The 22,095-nt window shown below is 43.2% G+C and overlaps 1 protein-coding gene across 1 annotated transcript in view; it reads left to right on the plus strand.

Moving 5' to 3' along the window:
• TXNDC11 (thioredoxin domain containing 11) overlaps nt 1-22,095 on the plus strand; it is a 538,914-nt gene that overhangs the window by 103,086 nt on the left and 413,733 nt on the right. Inside the window, exon 3 of the mRNA XM_086941405.1 lies at nt 21,754-21,851. Within this exon, the coding sequence (XP_086797531.1) occupies nt 21,754-21,851 (98 nt within the window). The remainder of the gene's footprint in view (nt 1-21,753; nt 21,852-22,095) is intronic.

The following is a 22,095-nucleotide window of genomic DNA, read 5'->3' on the forward strand; positions in this document are numbered from 1 at the left end:
GTACATTACATATCATAACACCCACTCCTCATCCGACCGGATGACATACTAAAAAGAAAATGCCCTTCTAATCACTCATAAAACATTGTAAACAAATTCTGAATAAAAAAAGTAAAAGTTTATTAAAATGCCTAAAAACTCCATAAGTCCTTTTATATATGTTAAAATGCTCAATAAGTCCTTTAAACTATGTTCATATATGGTTTGAGCTAAAAGCCATGGTGCTCAGTGAGAGTAAAAGAGAAACATTTTTGTTAAAAATTAAAATTTCAGTTGTTTTGGGGAAAGGCCAAATTCTTCCCAGCACACAGAGAGCCAAATGTTTGTGTCCTGTGTGGGAGACACAACATCACTGCTGCTTGCCTTCGCAGATGATGGTCCCTGTAACACCTCACAGATCAGGTCAATCGAGCAAAGAAGATCTTCAGTTCCCACAGCCGATGCTGGGGAACCATTTGAAACATCCAAAGCCTGTGTGCCTGTAGTAGAGCTGGTATCCAATCCAACAGGAGCTGAAGTATCCTGTAAAGGCTCTAAAAATGCCAACATCAACATGGGCATATGCTGACGACACTGCACTACGTGGACCTTTAATCGGTCCAGCAATACATCCACAGGCGCAGCCGATGGAAGTGTTAGACAGCGATCCAACACTCATTCTTGTCCGTAGAACAAGCAGCGGTGAACAGGAAAAACCAGTCAATCCAGACTAGTCGCAATGATAGTAATCATGACTCGCTTAGCTCCCGAAGTCTAGGTGTACCCAAATGGAGTACCCTGTGGTCACGGTAATGTCTCTCCAAGACAGGGCTTAATTTGAGCCGGAGCTTGCCGGTGCTTAGCACCGGCACCTAATTATGAGGGCCGGGTCTATAGTCACGGCGGCCGGGGCATTAAGTGCAGCTGTCCTGCCTTAGCAATTGATTTATGAAAGTCGATGTGACTCGTGCGTGGCACTGGCACACTGCTGCTGTGGTGCCATAATGGTTGTTGACTGACTCGATGCATGCAGTTAGTAAATTGTAAAAACAGTACTTACTGCTGTCACTGATGTGAGACTGTGACTGACACAGACTCCCAGTGATTTGATTCTCAATTTCCTCCTTAGTCACAAGTCCTACCTTACTCTCCAGTCTCTCTTCAAGACTTCCCGGCCGCCTATCAGGCCGCCAGGGCCCCAGTGGGCGGGACACTAGTTAAGGTTGTTGTTGCAGGGCAGGGCTTTGCTGTGGGTGTTGGAGCTGTGCGCGGCAGAGGCAGCGACGCTTGCGCAGATAATGCATTTGAATGCACGCACATTTTCGCTGCCCGCCCCAGCATACCCGCACCTCTCCTCACCAGCCACCGAGTATCCAGTGGTGGTGTACTCAACCAACGCACCCCGCTTTTCAAATTCAAAGTAGTGGGAGTTCTGGACTGCTCAGCAGGTGAGGCAGGGCGAGCGAGGCAGGGCCAGGCAGGGCGAGCGAGGCAGGGCCTGGCAGGCCACAGCAGGCGCCGTTAAGGTGATTACTGGTCAGGTTTTTTTTTAATCATCCTGATTCATTGGTCTACCAGCGTCTGAACAAGATGGCCTGGGGTAGGCTGGCGCCGGCGGCCGAATAATCCTCATTTAAATAAATTAAGCTGCGCAGGTGAGGCAGGGCAGGGCCTGGGGGCCACAGGCGCAGGATCACTGTTTTTTTTTTATCATAATTGTTGATTGGTGACTGGTTATGGTTATCATGATGGCCTGGGATAGGCGGCGTAGTAGTAGGCCGGCAGCCATAAAAAAATAATGAAGTTGCACAGTTGAGGCCTACGTTCACATCACTGGTTGTTTTTGATCCCCTGGTTTGATCGACATCAACGATCATGTTTTGTTGCCAGCAGTGCACTGCAGTGGGCCGTAGTGGCTATTTGCTTTGCAGTTGCGGGCTGGACTGCCTGGACAGATCAGTACTATACAGCCACAGGATGGATAATTCAGTTTCGTTTTCAGGGCAGGGCAAGCTCATAAAATCAGTCGGGGTTGGGGCTGTGGGCGGCAAGCAGCGTGCGCACATTTTTTCACATTGCGGGAAAACCTTGCTATACAGCACTGGAATAGCTAATATGTTGAATGACCTAAGCTAAATTGAATAAATGTGAACCTTGATATACTGGAAACATTCATATACTCCCTTGCCTGAGCCCAAATGGTGTCCGACAGCTTATCCTTGTTGTCCCAATTAATGCTGACCTCTTCCATGTCTACGTTTGCTGTAGGTTGTCGGTATTTTCATTCTAAGTATTAGCAGCCACGTTCACTACTTTCCTAAATGTCAAAAACTGCTCAGTGACGTGATCTTTTTATTCCGTCCTCACTCAGTATCTAGATAACAAATGCTGCTGAAATTACACACTTTAGCAATACATATCCTCAAACAGTAATTGTAGTGGGAAAGCTGCGCTATTTCTTTCAGCATACAGATGTCTTCCTAACGTAAATAAGGTTTTATTTTTCCTCTCAACAAACTAATGTGGAAAAGACAGTTTGATTGCAGCCTGGTTTTGTCCTTGACAATTCCAAAGGTGATGTGATGTGACAGTTTGGAGGCACAAACGTTATATTGTAGGTGAATTTCAATGTGTGTTTAACTTGATAATTGTGACCACATTCCACCAAATTTTGTTTAAGGGTTTTTCTTCCAACATAGTTACCGATCTCAGTGGCTATAGTTAATGTGAACTTTTTTCTGTAAGCTTGTGGGTGCTTTTAGGATAAACCGTACAAAATCATCGGGAGGAAGGAGCACGCAGCACTAGGTGAAACCCTTGAGGGATGCACCTTGGAATATTCATGACGACCGGGGTTCCTGAGCCCTTCCTCCATGGGGCCCAGATAAACCACATTTAAGGTACCTATCTGTATTGTGAGGGATGACAAAGGCCAGCCCTGATTTATAGTTACACTGACAGGACGGGACACGGGATAAATTTGTGGCATACACTATTGACTACTACCACAGACTCTTTTGAGCCAAGCGGCAGAAACATGTTGAAGGTTTGAGTGGTAATTGGGTATTGGTTCCCCTAGTCTCCACACTGGTTTGTGATATCTCACTTAAGTTAAAAGGTGGTTTGCATCACATTGGTTTTTAGCGTAGTCATATCACAGGTTCAAGAGTTTGGTAGAAGTGCTTCCTGTACTATTAAAGTGTAGGCCTGGTCTTCATCAAATGGGGTTTTTGAAGAGGAAGGGTAGTCCTATGATAAAGCATAACACCTGATGGTGTATGAGTACATACCTAGATCGGAATTGCAAAAACAACAGGTGATGGACCGAATGAGGATCAATGTCACACATTCAACCCAGTCAAAAGATCTGGGTCCTAATCCATCGTTTTTTTGCACTCCACACCACCCTGGGTTAGACAATGGCAATATGCAAATCAGCTCTGACCCTGTGCCCCATGGGAACAGTCCAGTCCGAACTACAAAAGCCATGTCCTTCCCAGAACGGAATGAGTACATACCGTCACATTTTTGTGTGTCCAGAGACAGGCTTGGGGAGGACAATCACTTATAAAAAGAACAAGTAAACAAATTCTTGCGTGGCTTTACTTGTGTTTAACATTTGTGATTGGCGGCCAGCGCACCCTACGGTATAAGGATGTCTGTAGGTTTTTCATGCATAATGAGAATTTTTTCTTTCCTTTGGTGAGTGATCTGCCTATACACCTTTATCTATCCTCACTTACACGGTTCTTCTTAAATGACACCCTGTTACTCTTGGTGTTAACTTTCTTTATTTTTATGGCTTGACCATGGAACTCGTCTGTTACTTCAACACGCATATGAGAGTTAGTTGCACGATCTCCAGCTTACTCTTATTGTTACTCATATGCATAACAACGTTCTGAATAATTAGGATTACTATCGATCTATGCCTCTTCTCTCATCCGCTTTATTCTGTTGTTGACAACATATGGTACGAGTATTGAATGATGCGGGCGATAGTCTCAGGATAATATAGTGTCTAATCTGATTAGACTAGAATGATTAGACTACTCTGTTTGGCGGTAAATAACTATATTAGATATTATACGGGACATTATTTCGCGGTGACAATACACTGATATCAGTCACGTGACGATTTGAATATATATTTTATCTGGCACGAAGGATCTGGTTATTCTCACTATTAATATGTAAATATTAACATTGTTTCGGAACGTAGTTGACATTTTCTACCCTATTTATGAATTATCGCAATGAGACTTTACCATTACAAGATGGCGATTAAGGATTCGTCTATATCTAGACTTTCAAAGATGGCGCTTGCAAACAACGCCGACGTGCAGCGAGGACACTTGCCGCTCATGCACGGGTAGGTAGCTCTACGCTCAGAGACCGTTACTGGGTCCGAACGGTTCTGTATATTACTTTGTAGACATAGCTTTCAACGTATCTCTTCGTGTTTCAGGTTGGGACGCATATGAATAGAACTGATACCTACTACCCCTCGGTAAGATGCCAACGTGGGGTAAAGTATTTATTAATCTTACACTTACAACCCTGGAAGAACTATCGCTCATTGAGGCTATATATATTCTCTGATATTTAGGTCCCATGACTATTTTGATTTCGGATGATAACAGAGACGCTATTTGAATATTATGGATTCGTGCGGGGACCGGGCTGAATAATTCTGATATGAAGGTGAGAACCTTCAAGATCAATTACTGTGGATACATTTCACGGATTTGTGACAGTATAGTGTATGTATATCATTTTTATTTTATTTTCAGTGCCCCTGCATACAGATACGCAGGATTGGAGTGGGTGAGTTGAGGCTCTCTTACTTAGATTATACTGTTATGTTATATGAACAGTTAGTTCAGCGCACTGTATGACGAGACGTTATTTCTGTCTTTAGAACGACTTAGATTTTGAGAGCATTATATTTCACGTGAAGAAATAATTCACGGCAATTTGGTGAGTTCTTTATATTTACCCGAATTAGGGTTTTGAATTAGCATACGTAAGTTAATGGCTGAGTCATGTTTGGATATACGGTTCATGGTGAACATGTTATATGAAGATGTAGCGATTTAAAAGTAATTTTGAGTTATTCTATGAATTTATATCAGTATGTTGACTCCTGCTAGGAACGTAGGGAGTTGTTGTCCACATATTTCGGGAGTATATTTCTAATGTCTGATTTTATTACTCAGACATTGTGCCGAATTTACATTGGAGAGGAGGTCAGATATATAAGAGAGGATTGAAAATAATTTTTCCAGGTGATTATAAATACTGTCCTCCCACTTTTAGGTTTCTGGGTTATAAGGTAGACACCTAATGATTGTGTTTTTTTTTGATGGGATGAATTATACTCTTACTTTTCTCTGATCTGATGCCTACACTTTGTTGCACTAAACAAATATTCTCTAGAGGTGATGGGGACTATACTTTCTTTTCCCAGACATTTATGATTTGTATGATTTTAATGGTGGGCTTTGTATATATTTGTGTTACAGCCCTGAGGAAGTCTATGTGTGGAATGTACACACGACGAAACACGTGTTGGCAACTTTATTATCCTCATTGAAATGATGTATTGAAGAATAATTTCTGGAATTTGGAACTCAATTGGAACTTTGGAATAAACCTTGAAGGACAATCGAGAGACATTAGCTGACTAAATTGTGATTTTGTAATATGCATTTTGTGGTCTGCTGAATAATTTGGAGTACAAGTACATTTGGATTTCAAGAGAGAGGGTACCCCACTGTCACCAGGGAACAGGGCACTAATGACAACAAGTCAGAGGGAGATCCCTGGAGTGAGCTCGTTTGTTTAGTGTATGTACACCATTGCATTTACACTATAGCGTTTAAACAGAAAGCTACTGTATTTAGCTGTGCTATAGTGTCAGACTAAATAATAATTTCCACAGAAAAATAAAATTTGTTAACAATCTATTTAATAGAAAATTTCATACAACAATAAAAAAGACGAAATGTTTAAAATTTCAAAGAAATGTTCTTTGAAAAGTAAAGACATACAATCAATATCTCATTTGTACAGTAATTAAAAATACAGAGCCAAAGAATACATATATAACACATTTGCAGTTCATCAACAAATAAGCAATTCCCCCCCAAAAAAAGACCCTATAAAGTAATAAACCCCTGTTATAGCTGTGGCTCCTAGATATTCTCGCCACTCTAGATTCCTAGATCCAACAGCCTAAGATTACTCTCACTACCATACACGACTGTGACAAAGATATATGTACATCCAGTGTGTACTAGGCTTCCCTTGAATTTTTAGATTAAAGAAATGCGTCGACGCGTTTCGGTGCAATACATCTGATATTGTGGCACCTTCCTCAGGACTTCTTGGTAGGGGTTTCCTGTGTTAAGAAGATTTAATTTCTCTTTGCATTAGTGGTATTCTCCCCACTAGTAGATATGATAAGGGGTCTGGTCAAGGCCTGGGTGGCGTGATGTTTAAAATCTCTAGTCTCTCGCCACTACGGACTTTACATAAAGCGTGTTCTTCCCATTAATCGGTATGATAAGGGATCCAGTCAAGGTCTATTCGGCTAGTCGTTTAAAGTCTGAAATCTCTTGCTGCTTTGGCCTTTTTATCTTTTGCAAAGCTCCTCCTATGGGGGTTTCTTTTTCAGTTTATTTGATCTTTTTGCCTTTGAAATGCGTGAATCTTGAAATGTTATAAAACCCTCTTCGAACGGGCATAGGGTGTCTGTGAAACTCACGGGAACCGGATATGTTCTTCGTGTTTTGAGTGTCGTGTCTCTGCCTCGTTCAAATCGCTCTCTCGTTCCCTACTGTGGAGAATTTCCAAGATTTTTATAGTTTGATATCTTACAAACTACCATTATTTCCTAGAATCCCTACCCGCTATACAAGCTAGAAACACATTATTTGGCTCTGTACCCAGTGGTCTTGGCTCAGAACCCTTAGGGCACAGTGGTCGGGATGCAGATTATTCCTTGGGTGCAGGGTGTGACCTATGTTTATGCCCTGGTTTCTTCACCTTGGTGCACACTGCCTCAGCTGGGCTATGACAAATAGGGACTGGGTGCAGAGCATCTCCAAAGGCTGTGCCATCTTTACCCATTTCCTTAGAATTCCTTTCACAAAAAACAGTGGTTTCATCGCAAATAATTCACTTGTATGGGGTCTTTTCCATAAAACCTCAGGAACTGTATATTTTATTTTACTTCTTGATTACAAGCAACAGCAATCTTACAAATGAGTTATGCTGTAGTGGAGCCTCCATAGTTTAACATGTTTGAATATACCCTGTTGGAAGATTAGCCATCTCCAGGATACAATTTAAAAATGATTTGTTCCTCCAGTTTCTACCATAGTGAATGGCATAAGCTCTGCCCTTAGAGGCCTTCTTCAGGTTATTCTTCTGCCTGTCAAGAGAGGAAATCTCTACACATCAGTTTTCATAAATGGTCTTTCCAGATCTATTTAAATTGAACTTGGTTACTGTCTAGTCCCTGAAGGAGTTTTCTGGTGCATTTTTCTTTCGAAACATTGCGATGCTTTATGGTTTTATCCTCTGGCTTTGTGACTTCTAACGTACAATGTCAGGATTTCTATGTGCTGGCTTTATTTGCTTTAGGCTGTTCAGCTTGAGTTAATCCCTCTCAGTGCCCAAACATTGTGTACTGCATTCTTCCACAAACTCTTTCTGTAAAGAAACCTTTAAATCTTGTTCTTATCTTGCCACATTTTCTATGCTTCTAAGAAGAGGCCAAATGTCAAGTTCTCTTTTCCAAGAAGCTTGGTGTTTACATTTCTTCCTCCACTGCAATGTGAGAGAATTGTTGTGACAATCCTGCTGAGTATCCATATAAGAGGAGAGGTCATGATGGCCTGGGGTAGGCCGGCGGCCAGATGATCATGATTTAAAAAATAAATAAAGCTGTGCAGGTGAGGCAGGGCAGGCTAATATAGTAGGTGGGTGGAGCCAGTGGAGGAAGTGGGTGGAGCCAGAGAAAAGTAGGTGTGGCCTCCGACCAACATTTGAGCACCTGCACTTCATATTTTACAAATTAAGCACTGCTCTAAGAGCTTTTTCCATCTCCTTAGTGGAGTGGTGTGGCTCACTGGTTAGAGGCAGCAGACCCGGAAGCAGAAGTTTGCCGGGACCAGGGTTCTATTCTCAACGCGGCAGAGTTGTGGACCAAGGTCAGCGGACTTGATAATTCTCGCCTCGGTGCCTACTCTAACAAGGGGTCCCACTCGCAACTCTGGGCATTAGCTTGCCTAATCTCCACAACGGCCCCACCAATGCCGGGGATGCCTGGTTCCACCTTGGGGACTCCCAGTAGGGACCATCCCACAGGGAAAGCCAGAACGGGTTCCCCAGCGGTATACAGCGCCAGGACGCCGGCTGGCAACAGTGCACTTTACAAGTAATACATTACATTACATTACATTAAATTACATTACTTGATGACTGGGATGGCCATTGTGTAGCAGAAAAATTAAAATCAGGATTCCCACTACCAGTAGCAGGATTAGCGGAAGCCCTCCAAAAATATTCCCAAATACGGAGTGTATAAAAGCTGGAATCACTCCGAAGACTGTCTGAAAAGTGCTTACCAGCCCAGAACCTATGGTCTTAAATAGGTGTTCTATACCCTTCGTATCAGACATGTTAAAGATACGCTGTACCATTTCTCCAAAATGGAAAGGGCGGTTAGATCGTATTAGTGCCTGTATCTCAGCTGAGGACCTTGCAACCTGAAGAGCAAAAGTCTCTCTGGCTGAGCTCAAGGGCACATTCTTCTGTAAAAGCATGGCTTTCATTTGGCTCAGAGTATCAAACTGTATAAAGGAAATCTTCAACGAAGGCCATAACCGCTCCTCCCTGACTGTGTGGGTCGGTGGAAACTATACTTGCATACAGCAAGTAACCCTGGAATTTACTGTGGCTAGATATGCGATGCCTGGAACCATCCCACAACAACCTTGATCATTAAGTAACTACCATTTGAGAGCAGCCTGAACATTGTATTAATCACGGCAGCTGGGGACCCTTTTAAATGACCAGATAAGTTTGCAACTGACCCATTATAGACCCCATGAAGCATAATATCCTGACAAATGAGAGATCCACTCAATGAATTCTCGTAATCTGTACCGCTGAGAAACACTTCGGTGTCTGCATTCCTTCATCTAAATCTATATGGTAATTCACAAGATTCATGGATAAAGTCCTCAACCATTGCTTCATATCTGCCTACCTGGTGGTGTTCTAGGCAATATTAAAATTGCAAAGTTGCTACCGGCAATGTTATATGGCCATTAAATAACCATTCTGTGGATGGTGACTCTGCCACAGGTAAAGGTAATTGGTATAATTTCTCAATGTGCAGCGTTGTATATTTTGCATCTCTGTGTGCCATTCTCTTCTGTGTCTCTGATTAGATTATATGCAGAGAATAGAGACGTTCTGCTAATATATCGCCAGGGCACATGACCAGAGCGCAATGATTGTGGCGTTTATCTTAATAATAGAATGTATCATAACTGTGACTGTCATCTTGTGTGTTTTGCTGTTCACCCTATGTAGGAAGGGTATGCCCAGACGTGGGTCCTGTGCTCACTAAGGCACTGGAGTCAAGCTATCCTGGCTGAGGATGGCTGATAGCCAGAAACCGGTCCTAGGATGCTTGATTCCGGTCCAGGGCGGACATGGCTTGGCAGTTCGGGCTGGACTGTTCCCATGAGGCACAGGGTCAAGACTGATTTGCATATGGCCATGTCTGAACTGGGGTGGCTTGGTGAGCAAAATAACGATGGATTAAACCCAGATTTGTGACTGGGGGTGAATGTTTTGCCATTGTACAACATTCCGTCCATCATCTTGTGTGTTTAACCTCATCGGAGCCCATTCCCCATTCAGACGTTGAGTCCTCTGTATCCTTGGCATTTCTTACTTTAAGACCTGCCACTTTCTTCTTCTTAAATTGAGGTTTGATTTTAGTTTATCTTCTGTTTTTACATGAAAGTCTGAACTGCGATGCATGTCTCTTTTGATCTGTGTTCTGACTGTCTTTCTCTCTCAGAGTTTTTGATGAACCCTCAAAGGAACTTGTATCAGTATCCTGATACCTGTCAGGTTTTTTTAAAGTTATCACGATTTTTATGGTTATACCTCCTTTCGGAGGGCTCCTGTTGAGGAGACGTACCCCTTGATTGTAATCTATTCCCTCTATTCTATGTTTATTACCCCATTTCTTTTTTGAAAAATCAGCTGCTTGTTTGGTGTTATCCTTTTCAGGACAACGCATGAGTTAAGGTTTTTTGCTGTAGCTCCCAAATGATCTCTACCTAATTCGGCATATGTATCTTCGATAATTTTAGGTAATTCGTGCTTCGGTTGTGCAGTAATGAAATCCCTCAGGAGTTGGCATATCGCCACAGCTGCTGCCTCCCCTTTTATGTTTGCCAACATAATCGTGGATTGCTGCACAACATTTCCTAACAATTTGATCCCTAAGTTAACAGCTGGTTCTGCTCCATGTTCATTTTGTATCTGTCTCAATACTTCTGGTATCACTGCTATCGAAGGGATACCATGAGTTCTGGTATAGATGGCAGCAAAAACTGTACCCCAAGAGGTAGAATCCTCTATCGGGGGAGCTCTCACCGTTGGCAAGTAGATTGTTAGCATTATGTGTTTTTCTTGAGGGCCTGTGTGTGGGAACACCGCCTCTAACTTTGTGATTTTCTGAGCTATCCAGAATGGCTTTTGCTTGCGTTTAGTGGCCATTCTACCCATAACTGCGTTCAGTGTTTGTGGAGTTATTTTAGTTGCAGTTCCTTGTATTTGTCATGCTAGTGTAACCCTTGTTGGTTGAAGTATGAGTGTTCTCATAACGAACTGTGGCAGATTTCTGTATAGTTTTATTATTTCTTTGTGAAGAGGACATAAGTCTGATATTGGCAATGTATCAACGTCTGGATGCGGTGTGTAAGCTGCTAGGACCGGCCAAGTTGCTCTGTTTCTGCTGAGCAGACGGAGTCTCACTTTTTCCGTGGTGTGTAGTAGGGCGCTTTTAACCCAGTTTATGTGCTCCTGGTAGGTGAGCAGAACTTCGATGTCCCCATATGGACAGTATTCATCTGATATTTCATCTTTAATGTATGAATGAAATGTATTTGTGCATGCATCTGCTGGTGGGAAGTTGACCCATGGGTAGAATACTCCTGTCCTGAAAGACTTGTGTGCCTCAATCACAAAGGATACTGTCCCACCTCTTGCTGTGACTCCAAATTCTGCTAATTTTAAAGTAATGGCAGTTCTGACATTTTCTGAAATGTTTATAGCACCTTCTTGTTCCCCTTTCCCATGCTGTATTCGTACATAATGCTGCAGCAGCATCCTCTTCAACAGATATTGTTGAAAAGAGTTTCAAGGAAATTGAGGTTTTATGCACAATAGGTAACTATTATCCTTCAAGCTTGAATACACCTACAGCCAATACGTAGGATATGCCTACTCCCCCATCCGATCTGTTCGCCTGTGTAACAGCTAGCCCACAGTGCCATTATGAACTCCTCTTACCAAGGAACAAATTGTTTCTGACAACTATCGAACATGACAGCCCTGTCCCCTCAGGGATCGTGCAAACAATACAGTACTTTTTGCTTAGTTACTCGGGCTCACTTTGTCCCCGAGAAGTACACAGAATAAATGATAGGGACATTTTCAATAAGCATTTATTGAACAAGCGTCATTCTAGTGTAAAATTTGTGTGCTGCAACAACTATAAGACAGAAACAGATGTATTCTGGTATAATCACCAACAGAGTAAATAGATGGTTCAAATCTATCATAATGCAAAAACAATAAATATATACTGACACATGAATACATCAAAGTAATAATGTGTACTCGCACGATGTTAACCCAAACTAGATGTACCTAAGTATACCTAGCATGTATGAAGGTGCAAAACCAAGCATCCCTCCAGGAAAGAACCAACCCATTACCTGGTGAAAGAGAGAATGAAGGACCCCGCCTTGTTTTCAAATTGACACCCCGCAAGGGATTTCAGACCACTGCGTGCTTGAGTATCGGTGCGCAGGAACCTCAGTGTCTCATGTCGGTGTGTCAGCATGGAAGTCTTTCTTCTCTGTCTGCCCCAGCAAATATATGGTGTTTATATACCCAAAAGGGACCCTCAGGGGTTCTACTTTACTGTATTATGTCGGCAGAAGATGACGATAAGGATGAACTTTGTACATAGTTATTATGCAGAATATCGCAATCCTGCTATTATGAGATTCCTCTTGCTTAAATGAGGCTTAGTTTCATAGAAAATCACACAACATTTATGCAGCACCTAATCTAGGTAGGTCAGCACCAAACCTGTTATGTAGTACAGTGGCAGGGTAAATGTAGGTGAAAGGTTAGGAGACTACCCAGCTATTCTGCCGCAGCTCTAATGGGGCGGGGGGCCGCGCGGTGGGCCCATACTGGTGACGGAACCGCTCTGTCACCAGCTGCGGTTGAGCTGTGCTCATGACGGAGCGGTTCCATCATGGCCCCGCCCGCTCAATAGAACGCGCCGCGCAGGCGCGTCGGGCGGGCCATGACGGAACCGCTCCATCATCAGCACAGCCCACCGCGGCTGATGACGGAGCGGTTCCGTCATCAGCACGGAACCGGATATTTGGGTACATTACATATCATAACAATGTCACTTACCACTATTAGGTAACGGTAATGAAGCGCGTAGAACATTGAAATCTCCTGTTGGACTTTCCTTATCACATTGGTCTCAGGAAAATTGGGGCAAGAGAAATAAAGACCTTGGCAGCCTAGAATTGTGACCACATTGAACAAAGGATCTGGACTGTGGAGCAGAAATTGAATGAGAAGATTAAATCTGGATCTTCTTGGGATCTTTTTCTCTGCTAGACTTCTTTGCAACTGTTTCAGTTCATTCTGCCCACTGTGGATGCCTAAACAGCTTTTCGTTATAACTATGATATCCCCAAAAGCCTCCCATGAAAGGGGGCACGGCTGAGATTTGTCGCCTCTGAAAAGCCATGGGTACAGATGGTAGTTTATCTTTGACATTAAGAAGAGCTTTATTTAGAGACTTGAGGAAGTGGGGCATTCGTCAACCCAACATATATTGGATGCAGCATCTACAAATATTGCGTTTTGCAGGGCTCGACAAATCATAAAAAATGCTCTAGACCTGCAGGTCTAGTAAACTACAAAATCTCCTCGACCTAACTTAAATGCACTTGACATCAAACTCTGAAAACTGAGCAAATGTGACAAGTTAACAATTTTTAAAAGCATTTTTATTGCTCATTTACTTTGTGAGCAATAAATATGCATTTAAATCTTGCTATCCTGTCACATTTCTTCTGCTTTCAGAGGCAGAGGTCAAGTGTCAAGTTTATATTCCTACTCGCCAGAAAGGGCGAGTAGGACCTAAAAATAGCTCGTGCTTAATCAATCTCACTCGCAAATGCGAGCAGTCGAGTGAATTTTTCGAGCCCTGGGTTTTGGGTTTCCCTCTTCAACTTTGAGGCAGGCCCGGACTGGTCATTCCGGGCACCGGGCAATCCCCCGGTAGGCTGGACGGGTTGGGGGCCGGTTTTGTGGCGGGGGCCGGTTTTGTAGCGTGGGGCCGATTTGGACCCTGAAGCGTGACCGAACAAAGAATTAGCACAACTATCTGCATAAAAAGCAGCTGCTGGTCCGTGATGTCACCCGATTTTTTTTTTTATTTAATTTAGCCTAGCCTATTATTTATGAAAATCCACCTGTGACCTTCACCTGGGTGGCTGCACGTACCGTGATGCGTGCAATAGCCTCTACTCGCAGTCTTCGCCGCCGCCGTGTCTGTGCGCCGCTGTACAGTCATTCACCCTTAGGGTGGGGTCTGTAGTCATTGGACCAGGTGATCATGCGCAAGCGCATTTGGGGGGTCGCGCAATGACAACGTGCGCGTGACTGCGCGACAGAGGCCAGAGAAGACTGAAAGAGAGGCTGGAGCGGAGCCTGGTAGCACCAATAATTATTTCTAGCCGCCCTCGTCGTGTCTGTCAACAGGGAGTGAGGGGCCGTTCCTTCCCTGCGTGAGTCTCCTGAGATGTCGTTTGCATTCAATTATTCATGGCCAGGCTCTGTCTGGGGGCATCACGACTCGCAACCGGGCCGGACTTAAAAGCAAAAGCCTGGTTATTAGTTAAACTTAAACCCCGGCCCGGGCGGACAGCATAGGCTCGTCCATCAAACACAGAGGTATCGGCGCAGCGCACACCCTGAACTTATCGATTTGACGGCACTACTATTAGAAGTCAGGATGCGATAGCCCGCTTGTGGTCTGAATGAAGCCGTGCCATGTGAGGCCTGGTGTGGGCAGCTGTCGGGGTGAGAACTCTCAGCAGTGCAGACAACGAGCACCTGCCTCTGTGTCCAGCTCCTGAGTGTAGCAGTACCCAGGGAGGAGTTCCTGACTGCCCTTAAAGAGTGGGATGCACCCGGGCGCTGTCTGTATTCAATGAAAAGTAGCGCCTGGAAGCCGGGAAAAGAGCTGCGACCCAGGCGATCGAATACAACCCTGCCAATAAGGTAACTCCAATCTTACCTCAGATGGGAAACAACTTTACATGTGTTACACGATGGGTTACACAATTCCTGAACATTTACCCACCAAGCTATCCGATGGAAGGTATCTGCAGGGTAAATGTACTTGCTGACTTAGGTTAAAGTTAATGTTCAGTAATGGTGTTGAACTTTGATAGCTGAATGTAATTCAGTGAATAAAAGCTCTTCAGAAATGTTAAGGTCACGGGTGTGAATGATCAGAATGCTAAGGGGCTTTGATTGCAAGCTGTACTTTGCAGGTTCACATACTACGCATGTAGCGCCTACATGGCTTAAAACACGGAATACCGCTACACAGGGTCGACAAGAGGAATAAAGTTAGGGGGTGATAGGGGGGTAGCTGGTTCTGGGAGCGCGGCTGGATCCTCACTGCATCGTAATGTGGTCTTTTACAAAAAGAAGCGTCTTTACCCTTTCCCTAAACTGGTTTGGGGACCGTGCGGTAATAAGGGAATGTTTCTGAATCCTGAGTGCACAGATGGACAGGATCTGTACCCTTGAGTTTTCTTTTTTCCCACTTTTTAAGCCTTCAGAAGGATGGCATCCTTGCTTTGGGTGGGCAAAGGGCCACCAGAGGTGAAAAGTCTATCAGATAGGTCACCAGCTCTAGAGGCTATGAGGTCGGGGCGACCGGCACGGACCACGACATATAGTGTACACAACACATCGATCCATGGTAATTGGTAAATCAGTTGTGAAGTCACTTCACAACTGATTTAATAATTACCATGGATCAGTGGTCGAAGAGGGCAGGATCGGCGGCCGGGGCACGGCGTGCCCCTACTTCTTTTTTCAGTAGATTCCGTTCCCCAACTTATTTTATTTTTAACATTCATCCCACGACACAGCAAAGTTGCAAAGGCCTGCAAAGAAGGCTTGGCCACAGTACGGAGACGGGCGTGGGGGGCAGAGGAGGAAAAGGACTCTTTTTCTTCTTGCCCAGAGAAGACAAGGGCAGTGTGCACTTCTGTTCTGCCTTTGGCAGCTGCCCCCTCTCTTTCTTTCTCTTATTCCCTCTTTCTGTCTTGCTCCTCCTCACTTAGTGAAAACCATGACTTCAAGAAACGTTTTTCACACTCTCGTCTTCCCTCCTTTCGTTTATTTGTTCCCCTGTGAAATGGATCCAAAAGCAAAAAAAACACTTTTGTCGTCTTTTTCGGACACTTTTGTTTTCCACAGTGCAGCCTAAGGAATAAAAGGTTCAAACTATGAAAAAGAAATAAAAAAATAAAAACAGCTAGACAGTGTTTGCAAAGCGGCCAGATTGATTTTATTCACACCCAAACACATTAGCGCCACTTTACAGAGTTTGCCAGTGAAGCGCTACTTTTGTTTGCTTGTCTTTCTTTGAGCAATATTGTTTTCCCCAGGTGGAAAAGTGCACCAAACCTGAAGGTACTGAAATACCTGGTTGATGGGTGGATTGGTAACCATGTTGTTCCTGCTTACATCTCACATAGTTTACTTTGCTTTTTCCAGGATGTTGGTACATTTTTTTAGGCAGCATATTGCTCTTGTCCAGTGCTTAATTTGAATTGAGTTACATCCAGGTGTTTATAGCGGGGCACAATTGGGTTGTAGTTTAAGTCAGTGCAAGTTTCTCTCAGTGGGGCAGTGTGGTGTTCAGTGGGGTAGAGGATGTGGCACTATGGTTAGAGCTGCCAAATTTAGAACTGGGGAACCAGGTTCAGCCTTCATGGCCAGTCCCCCGGACCACGCTCAAGAGGGAGCACATTCTGTGCTAGACCATAGATGGCCCTGCTAGACCTTAAAATCTCTGGTGTCTTAGCACTAGCAGGTGGACTCTAGCGGTGGCAAGTGTAGGTTAACCTTGATGCCTGTCCACCACAATCCATATTGAAGTTCACCTCCAGTCCTGCAGGCAGGCCTATGAAGCAGCACACCCTAGAGCAACAGTGACTCTGTCACTGAGGTCACATGATCCTTGAGAAGGGCCGGTGCGACCGGTGCGACCGGTGTGACCGCACTGGGCACTGACTTTGGGTAGGGCTGTCCTGTTTGCAAGTATATTATGGTTCTAAAAACGACTTGCTGCCATCTTCCTGACCTCCAGCAATTTTCAGAGACAATAAAAATGTCATGATAATGCTGGTAGTTAATGTTCTTCCTAGAGAGTGAGAGAGAGATCAGAGTTTTGTCTAAATGAAGTTTTGACTCATGGAAAGGTAGCGTACAGGGTTAATGTGCCTGCTGCAAAGATCACAAAGTGCCTATAATGTAAATAGGTCAGTGGGTCACTGCTTTTGTCAGAGAGATCCTTTTGTTACTTGCAATTTATAAGTTAGAATCCTAACATAGAACAGTGAGCTATTAACTGTCACCTAAGAGCAGCATACAAACTGCAAGGTATAAATTAGAGCGTTATGTTTTTTTCCCCAGTGTTTGATTATCCTAATGTTCCAAAAGGTGCTCACTCGAGATGGAAATCAATTCTGATTGTTAAAGAGGACCCCCCCAACCATAGTATTACGTTTTAAATTTGTGTTTCTCTAGACCAATCACTATTAAACTGTATTGCTTACCAGTATGGTTGTCATGTGGCTCCTACACCTAGTAGTCCTTTGTCTTATGTAACATCCTAAACAGTGGTGTATGCACGTATAATTGATTGTCTCTTTTTAATGTGTGTGATGTAAAGTACTCGGACGCCCTACACTGGTATGAGCGACTCTGTAAATCAAATTAAATGCATATGAGAGAGAGAGTGTAGTTATGGAGACTTGAGGGGCACTGTTAAAGGGTGGTAGTGAGAGAATCCACGGCGGAGGTGGTCATTGGGTGCACCAACAAACATTGTTGCACAGGGCGCCACCAGGGCTAAAGCCAGCCCGGCACTTTCGGCCACCCATTGGTACCTCCATTGGCCTTGTTTCAGCAGTAGTATCTGAAACTCACCAGGGATCGGCAATGCAGGATTTGCACGCACACCATACTAAGTTTGTAAACTTCACAGTCTCTCTGCTTCATGCACAAGCCCTTTTAACCTGTTCTGCCTGCTTTGGGGTCACTGGAATTATGCAGCAAAGGAGGACACAATTATGCCACAGTGTTGACTACATTATGCAGCAAAAAAGGCTGCAGCGTAATGCAGTATATTTTCTGATACTTTATTATTTGACATTTCACACATGCTAACAGTCTCTAGAAAGATTTTGCCTTATTAGTACCAGAGTAACATACAAATACAGCAGTGAGAAAGGTGATCAGTCATCCTTTGTGAAGGGCTGACCACTTCACAGCAACATAAGTCAAATTTTTTTTGTAACTTTTGATCTGTTTGAGCTACACACAATTTATTAGTTAAAATTGTCAGATTATGTATCAGATGTTGTGTTATGTGTCAACTATGGCAGAGACATAATTATATAGAAAACATTTTCAAACTAGGAAATTTTGCAATTCATGTTGGAACTGCTCTGGTGGAAAAAGGGAGGAGAAGTGAGTATGACAGAAACTGCATGGCTACGAGGCAAATGGCTTGTGCTTCCGCTTTTAAGCATATTTGGGACATTCTGAGATTGGAACCGTCCCATGGATTCTCTGCCCACAGTTCCCCTACTTTTTTTCCCCACTTCGACCCCTGCCATGGATCATTGTGTAAAGTCCCATGCAGTGCTACTGGCCTGGGTGCATTTGTGTGAATTTTTCTTGCTTTCTGGCTAGGGTGCCATGTGAGACAGTTCCATATCTTCTGGCAGCCTGGGTGTTTGTGTGATATTTCCATGCTTTCTAGCCTGTGTGGTTATGTGTGCTATTTCCCTAGTTTCTGGCCTCAGTGACCTGGAGGCTCTGTAGGAATGTCTGTGATTTGTGACTGGGTATCCTGGTGCTCCATAAGGTAATCGTTTACTATGCTTTAAAAGTGAATACAATCTAATATGTAGTGAAAAATATGTTGAAAAATGCTTTGTTTTGGCCTTTCTGCCTCCAAGAGTTTCTAGGGGGTACAACACCCCAAACTCCCCCTAATAGTGGTTGCCCACTGCGCTTGCTCAATACACACCATGTGGGAGCTGGTCTCACTTTTACTTTGTTCTCTCTGATTTACTACTTGTGTCTATTTTTGATGCTCTTTGAAAGGATGTCTATGGGTACATTTGACTGGGTGGCTAACCTGGTGCTCTTTAAGGTCATCATCTACTATTTACTGTGCTTTGAAAGTTGATACAATTGAATATGTAATCAAAAATGTGCTGTAAAATTCACCGTTTTGGTCTGTCTTTTTCCAAATTTTTCGTGGGGGGAGAACCCCCCCCCCCCCAAGCCCCCCTAGTGGTGGACGAGCTCGCTCGCTACGTGCCGGACGGGGGCTGGTCTGGCAAAATTTGCCAGGGCTGCTTTCAGTTCCCAGTCCGGCCCTGCTTTGAGGTAGAGAACCTCTCGGGTTCTGACAGTAGAACCCGAGTTGACTCCATCGCCTGCAACCCCCGATCTGATGACACATCCACAACTGGTCCACAAGGTTACAGTGATGGTCGCCATGCACAATTTAGGGTGGAGTGACCTTGGCTGGGGGAAACATCCTATACAACGAAGTCTTAACAACGACTTACTTTATCCACAAAGTCTTAACAACGAACAACGCCGAACCACGTAGTCTGGATCCACGAAGTATGGAACAACAAAGTATGGAACCACGACTCTGATTTGTGAACCGGAACTATATCCAGGATCTTTAGAAGGCTGACGTGTTGTATCGGAAAGTGAAAAAATAACAGGGAACGTCTCTTTTCTCGGCCTCACTACACATTTTGAGCTGTTTGATTTGCAAGTTGGGGGCATGACATCACTTTACTCCGCCCCCTCACTTCTACTTCTGGGAAATGAACAGTTTAGAAACTGATAATGCCTCACATTTTTTTGATATGGCACTATTTTAATAACAAAAAATAATTTCCGAAAAACATGCCTTGTGAACTGTATTCCTGCAAAAAAAAATAACTGGAGTAATAAAAGAGTGTTTGGATGCAGTATGTTTTTGTCCGCTTTGCTTGCACAGCTGTTTCATAATATATGAAGGACAAATAGTTTTGTGACGCTCCGTGAATTTACGCACGTTTCAAGTCTTTTTCAGTGTAATGATGCATGCCTTTCCAATGACAAAAAATATTTTTTTACGTAATCCACTCATTAAATTAAAAAAGGTTTCATTGTGCATAACTCTGCATTGATGTGTTTCAAGAAGAACCCTGCTCGATACATTTTTATTCAAAACAACATTATTGATATAATTGGTAATGGGCTTTTAAATCTTTTTAATGTCGTTGTTTAGGAAGTAGTTGTTAAAAAAGTAGTGGTTAAATACAGATCGTTGTTTAGCTTTCGTTGTGGAGGAAGTTGTGGTTTAGTCAGTAGTTGTAAAGTCATAAAACCCTTGGCTGGTTGTCCCTGCATTACTAAGTCATGTAGTACATGGCAGGCCTATGATATACAAACAATCAGTAGCCCCCACATGCTGTAACAAAACTCCCTGTTCAGAAAAGCGCAATTGTTTGCTTTTCAGATATAAAGCTTTGCTGCTCATTTCTTAAAAATGAATGACTAGTTGACGGCAATAAACATGGTTGGTCATTAATCAGTGATGGTTGAGCATTTGCCGTACCAGCAGATGCACTTTTATTACAGAGAACTCTGCGAAAGAAGCGGGATCTCCAAATATGGTAGGCGTCCTCCATCGGAAGAGTGAGGACGGGGCCGCCACTGAGTTTGTGGTTCTTCCTCAAGAGGCAAAACAAACTCTGTTTTTTATTGCTCTCAAGGATTGTCGCTGGACACAGTGCTGTTGTTCAAAGGAGCAAGTGAGTGTATTAAAGATTGAAGCAGGGATTCTGCACACATACAGAACTATGCACAGGATTATGAGACCTTAGTGTATAGGGACTGAGTCTTCTTACCACCTTAGTACCCTGGAACCCAGGACCGACTAGCTATAGTGTCTCACTTGCTCTCCTTCTCACTTACAGAGAAACCAATGATTAGACACCCCAGAACACAACACTCTCAGATCTCCCAGGAATCGCGGTAGCAAGATTCCCCCTTTCGCTTACACTCTTGTACTCGTCCACAATGAGATCTGACAGAGATACGGGCTAGTTAAAACTTTTTATTTTAACTAACGTGCCCTAACATGCTGAATACGTGCCACAGCAAAAATGAAAATGTATAGTACGAATATAGTACGCATAGCAGCTAGTCCATAAATCATGAATCAAGAGGTCATCGTAAAAAGACAATGGAGAAAAAACGATCTTGCCTAACCTCCCTCCCCTTGCTAAGAATATGTATTATTATATAATAGAAGATCTCTGGGCTTTGTCTGCAGACCCCATACCTTAGCCTATAGATGGTAGATCTACATCCCACGCCCTGTCTCGCCCTTCTCCCTGGAAAGGTCCCTCCAAGTATGTCGCACCTATTCGTGTACCCCACTAAAACCCAAGTATGCTGTCCAAACAACAGCTGCATCTGTATGTTTTGCCTAAGGGCTAAGGTCTGGCCTGGACAAAATAACGAGGGGCATTGTTGTTTGACCTTGCACATAATGTCAGTCAACAACCCAGAAACATGCAGAGAGTGAACACAGTGATGAGTTCTCATGTGAAAGTAATCATTGAAAGTATTGCTAAAATAAAGATGTGTAGTAACGTGCGTGAAAGCAGCAGGCAAGCTATAGCATGCTCATGCTAAGTTAATGAAAAACTACAATGTCCCTATGGGCCACGTGACCAGATAATAAGGTAATTAACTTTGTTTGTATTTTAACTTTGTTTTTACAATTTTTTTTCAGTTTGAATGGTTTTGTTCAGAATTCATGCTATCATAAGTTCCAGTGATTTAGGGGATGAGTTCCTCAGATTAGTGATTAGAGAACGTTTTCTCATCCAGTGAATGTACAGAAGTTAACAATATTGCTATCTAGGCAGTTTTATTTCTCATGCGGTGAATGTAGCTTCACCTCCTTTTGTGCATAAGCATTCTTTCTTTAGTTATGTTCTGAAGTCTCTTGTTTCTCTGCACGCTCGATCATTTACAGTACATTTCTTAGCTGCTAATGTGGTGTTTGGTTTTATTTGGCAGGTGTTGTTTGTAGCAGTGAACTGCTGGTGGAATCAGGGGAAGTGCAGGAAGCAAAAAAACTTATTTTACTTTCCGGTTATTTACTTGTATCACAGGAGGTAAGAGAGCATGATGTACCATTTTGTTTGCTTGAATTGTATTGTATTCACTTGCAGTTTCAGAGCTAAGAAATGTTTCAGTCGTAAAAGCAAATAATGTGTATAAAGTTTATCCCCAATTTTCGACATAGTGCATTTATTTGCTTTTCTTCTGCATACTTATTGTTAACGAAATTTTGTAGAATATGGTCACATTTGTAATGTATTGATAATCTTTTGTGATATAGTGAGGATTTTATATATA

The sequence above is a fragment of the Lissotriton vulgaris genome, chromosome 10 (genome assembly GCF_964263255.1).
Source record: "Lissotriton vulgaris chromosome 10, aLisVul1.2, whole genome shotgun sequence".
Lineage (NCBI taxonomy): Eukaryota > Metazoa > Chordata > Amphibia > Caudata > Salamandridae > Lissotriton > Lissotriton vulgaris.